Raw genomic sequence first — 16,090 nt, forward strand, 5'->3', positions numbered from 1 at the left:
CTTTCAATTCCCACATCTGATTCCTCCAACATCCATCGATTCGATTTATTACATATGATGTTATTCAATTTCACCAACATCACAATCGATATCTGCTTTCCCCTGTATTCTTCCAATACGCTGTATTCATTCTTCCTTTTTTTTTTCTTATACTATTCAGTATTTCTTTTCTTCTTTGAAATGGTTTTTGGAAAGATTTTTACTCTTCCAGAAGATAGTAAAACAGAAGCCCCTGGAAACTTTGTTGATCTTGGCAAGGATAATGATTTTGTTTAGCAAAACAGAAGCCCCTGGAAACTTTGTTGATCTTCGCAAGGATAATGATTTTGTTTAGCTTAATCTGTTTATATTTTTCTAAGTGAAGTTGGAGATCTATTTTTTTATGTTTTAACATTATGTTTAGGTTTATGACTAAAATTCTCGAATTCTGTTTTGAATTGTTTTTTAATATAATATGTTTATGTTTTTTTCTAAGTGCACCAGAATTCTGTTTTCAATTGGGTACACGTATCGGCTTATATGGTACACCGTACCGGAACGTACCGAAATGAGCCTACCCCAACAGTACCCGATATGTCTAACCTAACGAATCGTGTTCCCGATCCCCGTTCCCGTACCGGAACGTACCACGATTTATGTGACTATGTTCAGGAAACGAGAAAGAAATTTGCAATTCAAGAAAAAATTTCATTCAACCTCTCTAAAACCCACAATTAACTGATGATTATCCAAACGACCCTTCAAACGTGTAATTATTATGTAATCGTTCTCATCACATTACCTTACTAATTCTAACAAAACAAAACAACCACAATACAATAACACAACTATTCATATCATCTTCCTTTCACATCAATAAGTGCAAAAGACGAAAATGCCCTCCTCGTATTAATCGCAATATAACAGCAAACTTCCTATTTGTAATATAACAAAACACCCACAATACAATAACAACAATTCAAAACACCAAAACATTTCTACATCTCCCTTTCATGTCAAAAATCAAAAACTAACTTTTAACCATTAAACAATGTGCTTATTTTCAATCTGCCCTAAAACAGAACATTTAAGTTTCAAATTAGGTAAAAAGATAAAAAAGAAACAGTAAAAAGTAATTGAAACCTTAAACTTTCTTAGCAGCAGCATCCTCTTCATTCATCTTCTTCTCCCATTTCTTCTTTCTATAATCCGCAAGCATTTGTGGCATTTTCTTCATTAATTCCTCTGTATTTGCTCTTTTTTCAGCAGAAATTCTATCACATTTATGCCCTTTTCTTTTTGTCCTCATTTCTTTCCTTTCAGGGTCAAAGGGCCAATCTTGTCCAGCTAGCAAAACTTCTTTCCTAAGGCGGGCCCTACGCCTTGCACTAATCCCTAAAGGCTTCCATGCCCCTAATTGCCAATATCCCCAAACGCCCTTTGAGAGTTCATCTTTGTATTTTGTCAATTTTTCCCTCCAAGGGTATTGGAATTCAGTTCCAATGGATTTTGCAACTGATTTGATTGAATTTCCAGCCATTTTTGCTAAATTCAGAAGATATTTGGTTAGAGTTAAACTAATATAACAGAATGAAATAAAAGTAGAAGGATTTAAAACAAAAATAAACGAAAAATATGTTGCTATTTCTAGCATCCCTATTGATAATGTTAGATTGATATTACGCTATTACAGAATACAAATCAAACTAACATGAAGGTTGATTATACTTGTTCGTCAAAATTAGCCATTGATTGAGCTATTAATTGGATCGCAGAAGCCAATGATTTGGATGGAGAAATGATCAACAAATTCGATTTGGGGAATATAACCGAGAACACAAAGAAAGCATGATGATGTTGAATGAAACTGATTTGGGGGAGAAAATAGAAATCCATACTACTGGAATTCATATACATTGATATGTACGCAGAAAAATTTGACTTTACTTGCTTGAAAGGAACCAAGTACGACGACGGAGGAGAGGATCGATAAAGTCACATTGAAAAATAAAATGCAGACAAATTATTGTTAAACACAGAAATAAAATCGACAAATAAAGAAGGGATACAGTGACAATTTTATGTTGATTTAAGAATAAGGATTAACGAACAAGAACAAGAACAATCACAAACATTTAGGAACAAAAACAATCAGTAAAAATCAAATCATAGGGATAGGGTTTTGTGCTTTTGTACCGGAAGTCTGGATTCTGGAACTCGGAGCCGGAGGTCGTCGATGTCGCGTCGGAAGTAGGATAAACAATAGGAGCGGGAGGCCGGCGGCGATGTTTTTGGGGAACTGAGATGAGATTAAACGAAAGAGGCGACGAGAGAGTCTTGATCTGTACTGTAAGTGTAACACGCACTGACCTAAAAAAGATATTATGTATATATTTACAAATAATTAAAAAATTTTATATAGACAAACAAAATTAATAACTATAAAAGGCATCGAATTATATTATTGAACGAAAGAATTAATTTGATAAGTATTAAGTAAAATAAAGATAATACGTTATCTATAAACAATTAAATATTATAATGAAATGTATCAAGAAAATAAAGAAAACTTAAAAAATGTATTAATTGAAAAATACGAAGATTGTTTTTTATATTAATATTTTAATTGATCGATAAGTATTGGTTTTTGATGCGACATCGGCTCCGACCACCTGCTCTGAGGAAGTGCTGTTATGCCGAAGACAGATCTGCGAGGTCACAACAGAGAACCACGTTAGAGCCTCCACAGGGATTGTGCCTCGGGAGCGGACTCTGACGGTCAAGTTAGATCATTCGGTAGATCTGAGATGGTTCTCCTTAGTTAGCGAGAACCATCTTGGTGCTGGTGGTGGTGGTGGTTGACGGCGGCGGGTGGCAGCGGAGCCATCCTGCCGGAGTATAGGGCGGCGGCTAAGCCAAGGGGAAGACCCCCTCCATGGAGGAGGTACTATTCATTATATAGGAGACAATTATGTCAAGGGGAATTAGGTCAGGCCTTGGGCCAGCCCAATTCAGGCCCAGCTAGCAAGGAGCTGGGCAAGGCCATCCAGAGGCGTCGGGCGGGGTTGGCGAGCGTACCCTAGAAAAGGCTGGCGGGCGCGCCCTAGGCAAGGCTGGCGGGGGAGCGCCAGGCAAAGGAGCGTTGGGTCGGGCCGCCAGGAGAGTCCCCAGCATGGCTGACAAGGAGACGTCAGGCAAGGCTAGCAGGAGCGTGCCAGGCTAGGATGGCGCTCTAGAGTGGTCTAGGCTATGCTAATGGACCATATATCATCAAGTCCCCCCCAGTCTGGTATTATTGGTACGCGACCAATGACATCGGACTGGAATTAGTCATATAAACCGTGCGTCGTCAAGTCCCCCAATGCGATTGGGTTGCTGACAATTGGATCAAAGTAGACCAAGCATCAATACATTAAATAATAGAAAGAATGACCGAACATTGCCCACGAGAGTCGTGGGGTTGTACGATGAGCCAAACATTGCTTATGCAGCTTGAGTTGGCTTGATACTCCTTCATTGAGAGGAGTTGAGCAGATCAGTGCGATGCAACATAATTGTTGTTGTGATCATGCGGACAGAGGCTGCTAAAGAGTGTTACGCGACACTGATGCCGATAAAACATCGGGCTGGGGTAGCTAAGAAGCGTAACTTCGTCGTACAGTCTCTAAGACCGGTATCGAGCTCAAAAGTCTGTAAATAAATACAATGCACTTGGTCCATGATTCCCGCATTCCAGTCACATTTGAAAGTTGTTAGTAGAAATAGACGCTCTGAGCGTCACGCGCGTACCCCGGTGAAAGGGATGAGACCCGCAGCCAATATCGGTTGGGGAGTTATATTTCTATGCCCGCTGAATGGGAACTTTGAGTGATTGGTCAGCGGTTCACACTTCGTAAGTCCCTTGTAAATGTTTTACAGACTGAGCTTTACTCCACGAGTTTGCTGTTGGCGCACTCTGAGTGTCTGTAACATACACGTTCTGAAATTGTGTATTGTTATTATTAAAAGTGAATAAAATTGAGTGTTGAGTTTTAACAGCTAGTTTTTACTAGAAATGAATTAAAACTATGTTTAGAATAACTCATAAAATATTGGAAGTCTTATGAGATTCCAATTAATAGCCAAATAGTGAAATTTAGCGAAAATATAAAATTTGAAATAAGTAAAATTTTATTATTTGATGTTGTAAATCATCTCGTTAGAAACTTGTAGGCAAAAACCTCGTTAAAATTTGAGTTATAACGAAGAAGTTATGACCAACCGAAGATCCGCGATAAAACCGGCACGGCGCCAAATGACGTAAAAAGTGAGTTTTTGATAAACTAATTTTTAGCCTTAGTAATCTAAATGAAAGTCGTAGTACTCGTTAAACCGAGAAATTCGATAAAAAGAACGCCAAAATCTAACTTTGTATGAGAAAGTTATGATTTTTCGAAATTTCAACTTAGCAGTAGACAGCTAAAAACTCAAATTTTAGATCGAGCGATATTTGACCGATACATCCTAAATGAGAATCGAAGGTCTCGTCATATGTAGTACAACGGTAAAAAGTCTGACGAAAACGGATGTCGGATAAAGAAGTTATGAATTTTTAAGGGATTTTCCTGTCCCGGTCTGTTAAAAATAATAATATTAAAATTTAAAATCAAAACTAGCCGACGAAGCCTAAACGAAAGTTGTAGAGCGTAATTTTAGCTACGCGTGCATATAAAGAACGTAAAAAACGGAGCTCGTATGCGAAAGTTATGGATTTTAGAAGTTTGGACACATTTTCCGAGAAATTCGCATGAATAGTGCCAGGCTCGCGAGATCTCGCCTCGTGTCCGACACGCATCACATTTCGGTTCGCCCAGAGCGTCGGTCCCTTGCATATCCGACGCGTGCTGCTTCCGGATTCGGTCGATGTCGCGACCAGTAGCATTCCGACGTGCGCTTCGCACCGCCTTCGCCACCGAGCAGCTTCGTGTCACCACTCCGAGCCTCGCATCTGGCCACCGAACCTCGCTCCAGCTGCTGTGTGGCCTTCGCTGCTGCTGCCACCTGCCCCTCCGGATCCGAACCTCGCCCCTATAAATAGGAGGGTGCGAACCCTCCCGGCTAGAATTTGAAAATTTCTAATTTTAGCCCATTTTTCCATATTTTCATTATTTTGACTTTTCCCGAAGCCCCGGTATCAATTTTAGCAACCGAAACACGTCCCGAGACCCCCGAGAAGCCCGGAAATTTTATCTTTTCGGTTTTGAAACCCTACTTCGCAGCTCCCGGTTTTCAACATAGAAAGACATATTTAAAGCTGAAGTGTTGTCCAAATTACTATTTTAACCCCCGGTTAACTTAAGGTGAGTTCAATATATAGGAACAATTGTATGTTATGTGTTATATGTGCTATGTGCTTTTCAGTATTATTATTCTGAGTTATTTTCTCGTGTTATTCGCTATGTTTATAACAAATATAATACATTTGACCATGTGATCAGTGAAAGGACTTAGATTCACATTGGTACTGGTACGTAGCCTTTGGCCATGTAGAACATGTCTCCGTAAGAGAATGACTTCTATTCTATGGCATTGGCAGAAAGTTAGATAGGAATGGTATGTAGTCTCCGACCATGTAGAGCATGACTCCGTAAGGGAATTGAACTCTATTCTATGGTATTAGCAAATGGTTAAACAGGGCGTGAAAACCTAAAATCTACTGAAATACTAAACAGGGCGTGAAAACCTGAAATCTACTGAAATGCTAAACAGGGCGTGAAAACCTGAAATCTATCATATTGATAAACAGAAATTATATGTCTACTGTGCCATTTGGGCCAAAGTTTTATTGATGCATATCGAGTATTGAAATCGTTATGTCTCATTGAAAAGTATATCTTTGAATAAAGTCTTTGATTGATATGAACGCTTGTCACATGATTTCACATATGTCTTGTTGTTCCTCTTTGCTTTTGCCACATTGAAGTATTTATAAGGCATAAGATTATATTGTATCTATTTATTGAATTCACTACGCGTTATCGCTTATTCCTCTCAATGTTTAACAATTGCAGGTGATGAGTATCCAATATAGTTTTATACTGCTAAAAGATTTAGAATAGTTAATACTATTTCTATGTATTTTAATGTTCATGTATGTATATGAATAGTAGATTCCTGGGTAGACATGAAATGTAATAAAACTTATTCGGTTTGTATCCAATCCTTTGTAATCACTTTATCAATATAAAATATTGTTTTATAAATATGCATGTAGCATGTTTTCAGGAAGTAACTTAAGAAATCTTTTGAAATAGTATGAAAGTTTAGGTTTTTCATAAATATGAAAGTTGGGGTTTTTCAGTGTCGCGGTGCTGGAGCGATTATCTGAAAAGAAAACTCGATCAAATAGTTAGAATTTTATTTAAATCATAAACTAATTGATTTTATGTCGATGTTCTTTTGAAATGTTTCACAATTAGTAGTAGCAATAATGCACTACTCTTCCCCCTCCCCTCCCCCATTTTTATCTTGAAAATGTCGCTTGAGTTCGAGTCGCAACACATTCTGTTGAGCGGAGCTTGCAGTGCGCGAGTATCGAATTGCTGATTTTTCGTTTGCAAAATTGGGTCATTTTTTGTATTGTGGAGGTAGCCGTATCAGACTATGGTGCATATGTAAGGCTGTTATAAGAATACACATCGAGGTTGTTTTCTATGATAATAGACAACTGGAATGTTGCTAAGTGCCAGGTAGTGAAGACGCTGAGGGGTACACGGTGAGGCTAAAGGTAAGGGTTGCGTAGCGAGGCCTTTACCGAGAGCCAAGCAGCAGAGATGTCGAGAGGTTGTATGTTGCAGGTCTGCTGTCTTGATAACCTTCTTGCTAGAGAATAACCTCGCTATAGCAGGATGTAGTGTGGAAAACACTTCATCAATTGTCAGAGCACAAAAGAACCACGATGAATGTGAAAGAGGAAACACTGATGGCCCAGTGTTAGGCGTGTAGTTGGCTTGTGATGATTGACTTATGGTGCACGACGATGTGTGACTTATGTTGCTCGACTTAGAGGAATAGATTGGGTTTAGCAGTTAGTGATCATGGAGATGTTACATGGGAGAACGTCCCATGCAGATCAGGCTTAACAGTTAGCGGTCATAGATACGTCCCACGGGAGAGCATCGTGTGGAATGGATCGGGTTTAGCTACCAACGTTCATAGATAAATCACGTGGTAGAGCATCGCATGGAAAAATATAGGCAAAGGTTGCGAGATTTTGAGCCTTGTTGGCGGAGCATACTGTTGGAATGGAGTCTGGCTAAGAAGTCAGGCGACTCGAGGCAAGGGTATTGAACCTCGCATGCGGAGCTTGCCGCTATTATGGAGTCGGGCTAAGGAGCCAGACAACTCAATGCAAGGGTACTAAACCTCACATGCGGAGTGTGCCATTATAATGGAGTCGGGCTAAGGAACTAGATGACTCAATGCAAGGGTACTAAACCTCGCATGCAGAGCGTGCCGCTATAATAGAGTCGGTATGAGAAGCCAAACGACTAAAGGCAAGGGTATTGAACCTCGCATGTCGAGCACGCCGCTATAATAGAGTCGGGCTGAGAAGCAGACGACTCAAGGCGAGGGTATTGAACCTCGCATGCGGAGTGATATGTGCATATTTAGAGTGTATTAAGTATAGTTTTTTATTCATATATTAGCTAAATTATCGCATATTATGGACAAAAGGTACTTAAAAGTGTTAAAATATGTTTTTCAGTCCAAAGATGAAGCTCGGAAGCAAAAGGAAGCAGGAGAAGCGGTTAGGAGCTCGAGAATCGAATGAAGAAGAAAAACACTAAAAATGGCACCTACTCGGCGAGTCGAGCCTAGACTCGAAGAGTCCGGTCAAAGAATCAGAAAGATAATGACTTGGGATTCTAGATAGTTATCGCAATACGGGGAATGTGAGAGGGACTCGACGAGTCACCACTTGACTCGACGAGTTGATTCACTTATTTAAAGATAACTCCACAGATCGATTGGAGAGAGTTCGGGGACGATTCAGAAGTGCTTTGCTACGATTGAGAAGCCAGAAAAACCCTAGAAGTCGACAAAGAAAGCTAGAATTCAATTCCGGGGAGTAATTGAGGCAAAATTTCATCATTCCACTTATTCTTTTGTTTTATCAATATGATTAAGCAACTTGACTTTGTTTGTTTGCTGTTATTTACTTTAATTATGAACTAAAACCTTTAGACTTCTGTTTGGGGATACAAAGTTGACAATATGGTTTGATTGATTGGTAGGATTAATTCTAAGTTGGTGAATTTTTGTTATTTTAGCTTGCTAAAGAACCTTGTGTGTGAATAATAACTATTTTTCTGTTAATAGGAAGATAATTGATTAGCATGAACATCTATTGATTATTAACCTCATATGATATGTGACCACTATACTATATGTCTAGGATTAATGAATATGAAACTAGAATTAATAAGAAAATTGAGTAAATTCATGTGCAAGCTTGTAAGATGACCATCAAACAAGAGGTTAATTAAACATAATAAATTAATTGGCTATTGCAAGTCTAACTTAACCTGAATAATTAATCTAGTAAATATAATTAAATTAAACAATTGGCCACTGTTTGAGTTAGTTTATTTGCTAAGGATTAGGGTAGTGAACATGAACCTAATCACTTGAATCGGTAACCAACGAAAGAATTAATCCATTGCACTATTACCTTGAAATCAACCATAAAGTTAACCAAGTTGAACTAAACAGAAGTTCCTTTCCAATTATTGAATCTAGTTAAGTCGTTATTTTCTAGTCTCAAATTAGTAATAGTTAGTAAGTTTCTAGTCTTGTAAAACTAGAGAAAAACCCCTATTTCTTAATTAACTTAGATAGAATTAGTTTTTAATTTAATTTGCCGTTCCCTGTGTTCGATACCCTGCTTATTTAGCTATACCACAATTGATAGGTTCACTGCCTTTTGTGTGTTATTTGATAATTAAAAGTAGGTTTAAAACTAAGTGAGTTTTACACACATCACGGAGCTTGCCGCTACAATGGAGTCTGGCTGAGAAACCAGGCGACTCGAGGCAAGGGTACTAAACCACGTATACGGAGCTGGCCGCTATAATGGAGTCGAGATAAGGAGCCAGACGACTCAAGGTGTAAGTCATAACATAATTTCGGAGTATTAAACCAAAACATAATCTTATTATCAGAGTAAACATTCCTAGGCTAACTGACTATGGTGTGTGCACTGCAATCCCTCCGAGCTCCTCTTTTGAAAACTGAGTACCCGAAACCAAAAACTGAAACCGTAAGCACGAAGCTTAGTGAGCTCCCCCAAACTACCACATACCATACAATACATATAAATCACATATTGGGCCTTTCCCACTGCATCGGACCGAAGTCCGGAATTGACTAGGACCTTGTCCCCTGCATCGGACCGGTGTCTGGAACTAGCTACATCGGACCGAAGTTCGGAACTAACTGCATCGGACCAAAGTCTGGAACTGACTGATCATAGCATAGCATAAACACATATCAACAAGCATAACACATATCATCTAGCATAAGCGGACTAACTGGGGCCTTGCCCCCTGCATCGAATAGATGTCTGGAAATTAACTAGGACATTGTCCCCTGCATCGGACCGAAGTCTGGAAGCTGACTGAACATAGCATAACATAAACATATCAACTAGCATGAACACATATACTGCATACTGCATTGGGCCGTAGCCCGGAACATATAACACATGAATCCTGTCCGAGCCACAAACGCATCAAACATACTAACTACTGCATCGGACCGAAGTCCGGAAAATACTACTAGCTAAACGGGTCGGCATTGTAACGCCTGTGTTTCTAGGCTTGCCATTTTTAGCAATGTAATGGTCTAGGTTAACCTTTGTAACCCGTTTTGAAATAATAAGATTGTATTATTTGAGTATCATGTGTTTTGTGCTTAATTGCTTAATTATGTGGTTTGATTAATTAAGAATAAAAATAAGCATCAAAATTTAAGTGTAAAATAAACTTGATATCTTTAGATAATGTTGTAGTAGTTGAAACAAGGTTTCCGAAGATATAAAGAATGCCGAAATCCGAGTTATAACGAAGAAGTCATGACCTGTCGAAGTTTCGCGACAGAACCGGCACGACACAGCGCGACGTAAAAAGTGAATTTATGTTAAAGCGATATTTAGCCTTAGTGATCTAAACGAGAATCGAAGATCTCGTTGTTAGTATCAAAGCGATAAAAAATTAGGCGAGAACGGACGTCGGACGAAGAAGTTATGAATTTATAACGAAATTTTCTGTCCCGGCCTATTAAAAATAAATAATAAAAATAAATTCAAAATTAGCCGACGGAGTCTAAACGAAAGTTGTAGAGCGTAGTCTCACCTTTCCGTGGATATAAAGAACGTCGAAAACGGAGTTCGTATGAAGAATATATGAATTTCCGAAGTTTATTAATTAATTTGTATTTATTTTTAAATCAAAATTCGGAAGCCTTATCCGAAGACGAGTCACAACTCTGATCCGAGGTACGCGCCGCGTACTCGAGTACGCCCCGCGTACAGCCAAAGTGTCGACACTTCGGATGACGCATGCGATGACGCATTTCGGAGGCAGTACGCGCTGCGTACTGCAGTACGCCCTGCGTAAATGAGGCTCCCAGCCTCCTATAAATAGGATGCGAGGGCAGCCGGCCAAATTGCTAATTTCCTCTCGTTTTTGTGCCGAAGCTCTGCGGTTTTACCCCCGAAGCCATTCTCGAAGCCCCGGTAATATTCCCGAGTCCCGAAGCGAGTCCCGAGATCCCGAAGATCCCGAGAAGTGCGGTTTCCGAGCCGAAGCTCTGCCCGCGAGAAGTTCGATTTTCGTAGAGATCTTCCAGATCTGCGGAGGATTATTACTTTTGCGAGTCGTAGTGCTGTCCGATCATCTTCTGATCAAGTGAGTGTATACTACCTTTCATAAACGCAATAATAATACAAGTATGGTTGGAGGGTATTAAGTTTATTGTCGTTTATACGTGTGAATGCGTTGTTACTTTCTCCTAACGTATAACTATAAAGTATTTTATACGAGATACGTGTTATGTGTATATTTTGTTGTTATGTGTGTGAATGTATATTCACTTTCTTCTATCTTACAGATATGATTATTTCTATATGAAATACGTGTTATGTGTGTGTGCCTCATCTGTTATATGGAAAATGTATTGATCAAGCATGCTATACAGGTTTTGAAAATATGTATAAAAATGTATGTTTTTATCTACTAATATGTTGGGTAGAACATGGGTAGATAATTGGTGTGTAATAAACAGATGAGAGGCCTCGTTGTTGTTTTGATCCAATCATCTAGCGGAATTTAGATGACGACCACGGACTTTTCTAGATAGTCCAGTGGAACGCTAGCAGGCTCATAACCTGTAGGTGTTAATGAACTTGGGTGTTCATTCGCTGTATTCCATCCCCCTCATGGTTGCCTTATTTGACTTATATTGCTGAGGAAACCCCGCAGCATGTGTTGTCACCCTGATGAAAAATATTCTTAGATTAGGTCCCTTGTGTTAGTTATTTTAGGGACGTAAAGTGAGAATAACGGGAATGGGTAACTGGGTTATTGTTGGTTGATAATAATTAATTTAATTATTTATTGTGGGTTGAAAACCCTATATGCTCACCAGGCTCCCAAGCCTGACCCACTCGATTTTATTTGTATTACAGGAAGTGGCGCAAGGGCGTAAGATGGATGAACCATCAAGTTGTTTTGTTTACAAGTCTGTATATGTATATATTTGTTTAATGACTTGTAATATTATCGTTTATGCTTATTGGTCTATATCGGAACATGACACCCCGAGTTTTGATTATATAATGAAAAATACATTTCTTTTATGAAATGCTTTGGTAAACATTGTTTTATCATGTTTTGTTTTTGGGAACAAATTCCGCAACTCTTTCAAATCAAAAGGATTTACTCTGAAAATATTTAAAAGCATAAATGAAAATCGGTCTTTTCTGGCCGAGATTTTGGGGATGTCACAGTTGGTATCAGAGCATTAGTTTAAGCGAACTAGGAATTTTTAGGATTTCTAGACTTAAACTTAGAATGCTAAGTGGAATTTTGAGATGTGTGTCTGTTTTGTTTTAGACACGAGCACTCGTTTATTTTAGGAATGTTGCCTAAAAAGCTTTATGTGCTAAATGTTGTATGTTGCCATATATGATATTATTTGTTTGGATCTATGGTCTGTTGCCGACCGGATCTAGAAACTTTATGTGTGTAGGATTCTAAGCGTACGTCTACGATATTAGAACTAGCATGTAAACGTTTCGGAGTGATAAGGATGATTTGAATATCTATCGTGAATAAGGATCTAATTTCACCTTATTCAGTGTGTAAATCAAAAATGGTGAGAACAAGAAGTGGAGTTGGAAATGCTGATGAAAACAGGAATCAACCACCAGTGATTGAACAAAGACCTGTTGTAGCAGCAGCACCTGAGCCAATAACCATGGCTGGTGTGCAATTGATGATTCAGACGATGTTGGATCGTCAGATGGAGGAAACTAGACGGTTGCTTCAACAAAATCGTGAAGAACTGTCGATTCGTGTGGAAGAGCCTAAATTAAATGAAGGGCACTCGGAAAGTGGAAACTTCAGTGGATCAGTTGGTCCAGCCAACCCACCGATAGTTAGACAAGACAACCGTGATGGAATGGGATGCAAGTACAAGGACTTTTTGACTTGCAAACCATCGACCTTCAATGGAAAGGAGGATCCGATTGGGGTTATGGATTGGATCTCCGAAATGGAGCTAGCCTTCATGACGTGTGGCTGCAGAGGTAAGTTGCAAACTATTAATGCCGTGCGTCAATTTCGAGGTGGAGCCGTTCGTTGGTGGAACACTCTAGGGAAAACTTTGAGCCCTAATGAGCCACTGCAATTGTCATGGGCAGAGTTCTTGGTGCAGTTTAAGCGAAAGTTCTGCCTGGCTCAAAATCTGTTGGAGTTGGAGAACAAGTTCCTGACATTAACTAAGGGCAGTATGTCAGTTGATGAATACACCAATAACTTCACCGATAAGATGGATTTTGCCTTGCGTATCGTTTCAGACGAGCTGACGAAGGTGGACCGGTATGCAAAGGGACTTCCATGGGAGTATGAAGTGCCAGTACGTCAGGCACATACTTTAGAGGCAGCTATCTGGGCTGCCAAGTCTGTTGAGAACATGATAAAGGGGAGAACCACCAACAAGGTTGAGGTTGGTGAGAAGAGGAAGTTTGAGGGAACATCTGGTTCCGGTAAGAAAAGTAAATTTTCGAAATCTGATTCGAAAAGGTTTGGTGGGGAAAAAGGAGGGGAAGCGAAGTGGTGTGATAAGTGTAAGAAAAAGCACTTCGGGAAATGTAGCGAGGATGTAACTTGCTACAAGTGTGGAAAGGTTGGACATTTTGCCAATGAATGTCCGAACAACAAAAGGATGTGTTTTGGTTGTAATGAAGAGGGGCACATTTTGAAAGACTGTCCGAAGAAGAAGGAGGCAGCTAAGCCCAACATTCCACCAAAGCCAAAGGCGAGAGCATTCCAGATGACACTGGACGCTGCTAAGGATGAAGCTGATGTCGCTTTAGGTACCTTTCTCGTTAACAATTTGCCTACCCAAATTTTATTTGATTCTGGAGCCAACTACTCCTTTATATCACATGAATTTGGTAGAAAACTAGCTTTGCCTGTTGATAGACTAGATAATGCTTTAGTAGTCGAAGTTGCTAGTGGCAAGTTTGTACCTGTTAGCCATCGTATGAAAAACATCTTAATCGACTTGAATGGGAATAAGTTCTGCGAGGAATTATTGCCTATCGAACTTAACGGTTTCGACATCGTGTTGGGAATGGATTGGCTCAGCGCCAATGATGCCGAAATTTTATGCAAGAAGAAGATTGTTAAAGTAAACCTGCCTGGGAAGGAATCATTTATGGTGTATGAGGAAAAACGCCGAGTGAATTCTGGAATCATTTCCCTAATGAAAGCCAGAAAATGTTTGACCAAAGGATGTACATCATATTTAGCATTCGTGATTGATGCTAAGAAGGAAAAGAAGGTGATGCAGAGTATTCCAGTGGTGTGTGATTATCCGGAAGTATTTCCCGAAGATCTTCCCGGATTACCACCTGATAGACAAGTAGAGTTCAGAATTGACTTGTTACCAGGAACAACGCCAATAGCAAAAGCACCTTATCGATTAGCACCGACGGAGATGAAGGAGCTGATGATGCAACTTCAAGAGTTGTTGGATAAAGGTTTCATTAGACCTAGTTCATCACCCTGGGGAGCCCCGGTGTTATTCGTGAAGAAGAAAGATGGAAGTATGAGAATGTGCATCGATTACAGAGAGCTGAACAAGGCAACAATAAAGAATAGATATCCGTTGCCAAGGATTGATGACCTATTTGATCAATTGCAAGGTTCGAGTTATTTCTCGAAGATCGATCTTAGGTCAGGATATCATCAGCTGAAAGTAAGAAAGCAGGATATAGAGAAGACTGCGTTCAGAACTAGATATGGACACTACGAGTTCTTGGTTATGTCGTTTGGACTAACCAATGCTCCGACAACATTCATGGATTTAATGAATAGGGTTTGTAATCCGTTCCTTGATAAATCTGTGATAGTGTTCATCGACGACATTCTGATTTACTCAAAAAGCCAGGAGGAGCATGGCAGACACTTGCGAGAAGTGTTAGAAGTTATGAAGAAGGAGAAGCTGTATGCTAAGTTCTCCAAATGTGATTTTTGGATTCGTGAAGTCCAATTCTTGGGTCACGTGGTCAACCAAGAAGGGATAATTGTTGATCCAGCAAAGATTGAAGTTGTAATGAAGTGGGAACAACCGAAAAGTCCCACGGAGATCCGAAGCTTTTTAGGATTAGCCGGATATTACCGAAGGTTTATCCAAGGCTTTTCTTCGATTGCTACTCCATTGAAAGCTTTGACCCACAAAGGAGCTACTTATGCTTGGAGTGAGAAGCATAAAGAAGCATTCGAGAAGCTAAAGAAGAAACTATGTGAGGCACCGATACTTTCTCTACCCGATGGAGTTGAAGACTTTGTTGTTTATAGCGATGCGTCTGGGGTTGGATTGGGTTGTGTTTTGACCCAAAGAGAAAAGGTGATAGCATATGCGTCTCGACAGCTGAAGGAGTATGAAAAGAATTACCCGACTCATGATTTGGAGTTGGCAGCGGTAGTTTTCGCTCTGAAAATATGGAGGCATTACCTCTATGGCACGAAGTGCGAACTTTTCACTGATCATAAGAGTCTCCAATATCTCTTTAATTGGAAGGAATTGAATATGAGGCAACGACGCTGGCTGGAATTACTCAAGGACTACGACTGTGAGATACTTTACCACCCCGGTAAGGCTAATGGTGTTGCTGATGCTCTCAGTCGGAAAGTCAATCTTGAAAGGAAAAGGCCAAGAGCGTTGAGAATTGAAGTTGTCTCGACCATTGTGGAAAGTATAAAGAAAGCTCAAGAGGAAGCTTCTGAGAAAAATGACTGAAAGGAGGAACGTTTGGGTAAAACGTTGGTATTCAGTGTAAATAGTCATGGACTGAAGGTGTTCCAAGATCGGATTTGGATACCTAAGACAGGAGGAATTAGAGATCTTCTGATGGAAGAAGCTCACAAGACCATGTATTCGATTCATCCCGGTAGCACTAAAATGTATAGGGACCTGAAACCCTTCTACTGGTGGCCGACGATGAAGCTTGATGTTGCAAAGTATGTGGCCGAGTGTGTGACTTGTGCGAGAGTCAAGACACAACATCAGAAACCGTATGGGAGTTTAGAACCTTTACCTGTGCCTATGGGTAAGTGGGAAGACATTGCTATGGATTTTGTCACTAAACTACCCAGAACAAAGAATGGTCACGACATGATTTGGGTGGTCGTTGATCGATTCACTAAGAGTGCGCATTTCATAGCAGCCAGGGAGAAATGGTCTATGGAAAAGCTTGCGAATTCTTATGTGAAGGAAATTGTGAGACTTCACGGTGTTCCGCTAACAATTGTGTCGGATCGTGATAGTCGTTTCACCTCAA

At 39.9% G+C, this 16,090-nt stretch overlaps 1 protein-coding gene across 1 annotated transcript; it reads right to left on the reverse strand.

Moving 5' to 3' along the window:
• Positions 1-900: 900 nt before the first annotated feature.
• On the reverse strand, positions 901-2,328 carry LOC145030647 (tyrosine sulfotransferase-like protein). The gene is made up of 2 exons (XM_078979030.1): positions 2,176-2,328; positions 901-1,524 (listed from the first exon to the last, which is right to left on the reverse strand). Exon 2 carries the CDS (start codon positions 1,517-1,519, stop codon positions 1,124-1,126), a length of 396 nt encoding a protein of 131 aa, XP_078835156.1. The 5' UTR covers positions 1,520-1,524; positions 2,176-2,328; the 3' UTR covers positions 901-1,123.
• Positions 2,329-16,090: the final 13,762 nt, after the last annotated feature.

Source organism: Lactuca saligna, chromosome 2 (assembly GCF_052625555.1).
Source record: "Lactuca saligna cultivar CGN05327 chromosome 2, ASM5262555v1, whole genome shotgun sequence".
NCBI classification, from domain to species: domain Eukaryota; kingdom Viridiplantae; phylum Streptophyta; class Magnoliopsida; order Asterales; family Asteraceae; genus Lactuca; species Lactuca saligna.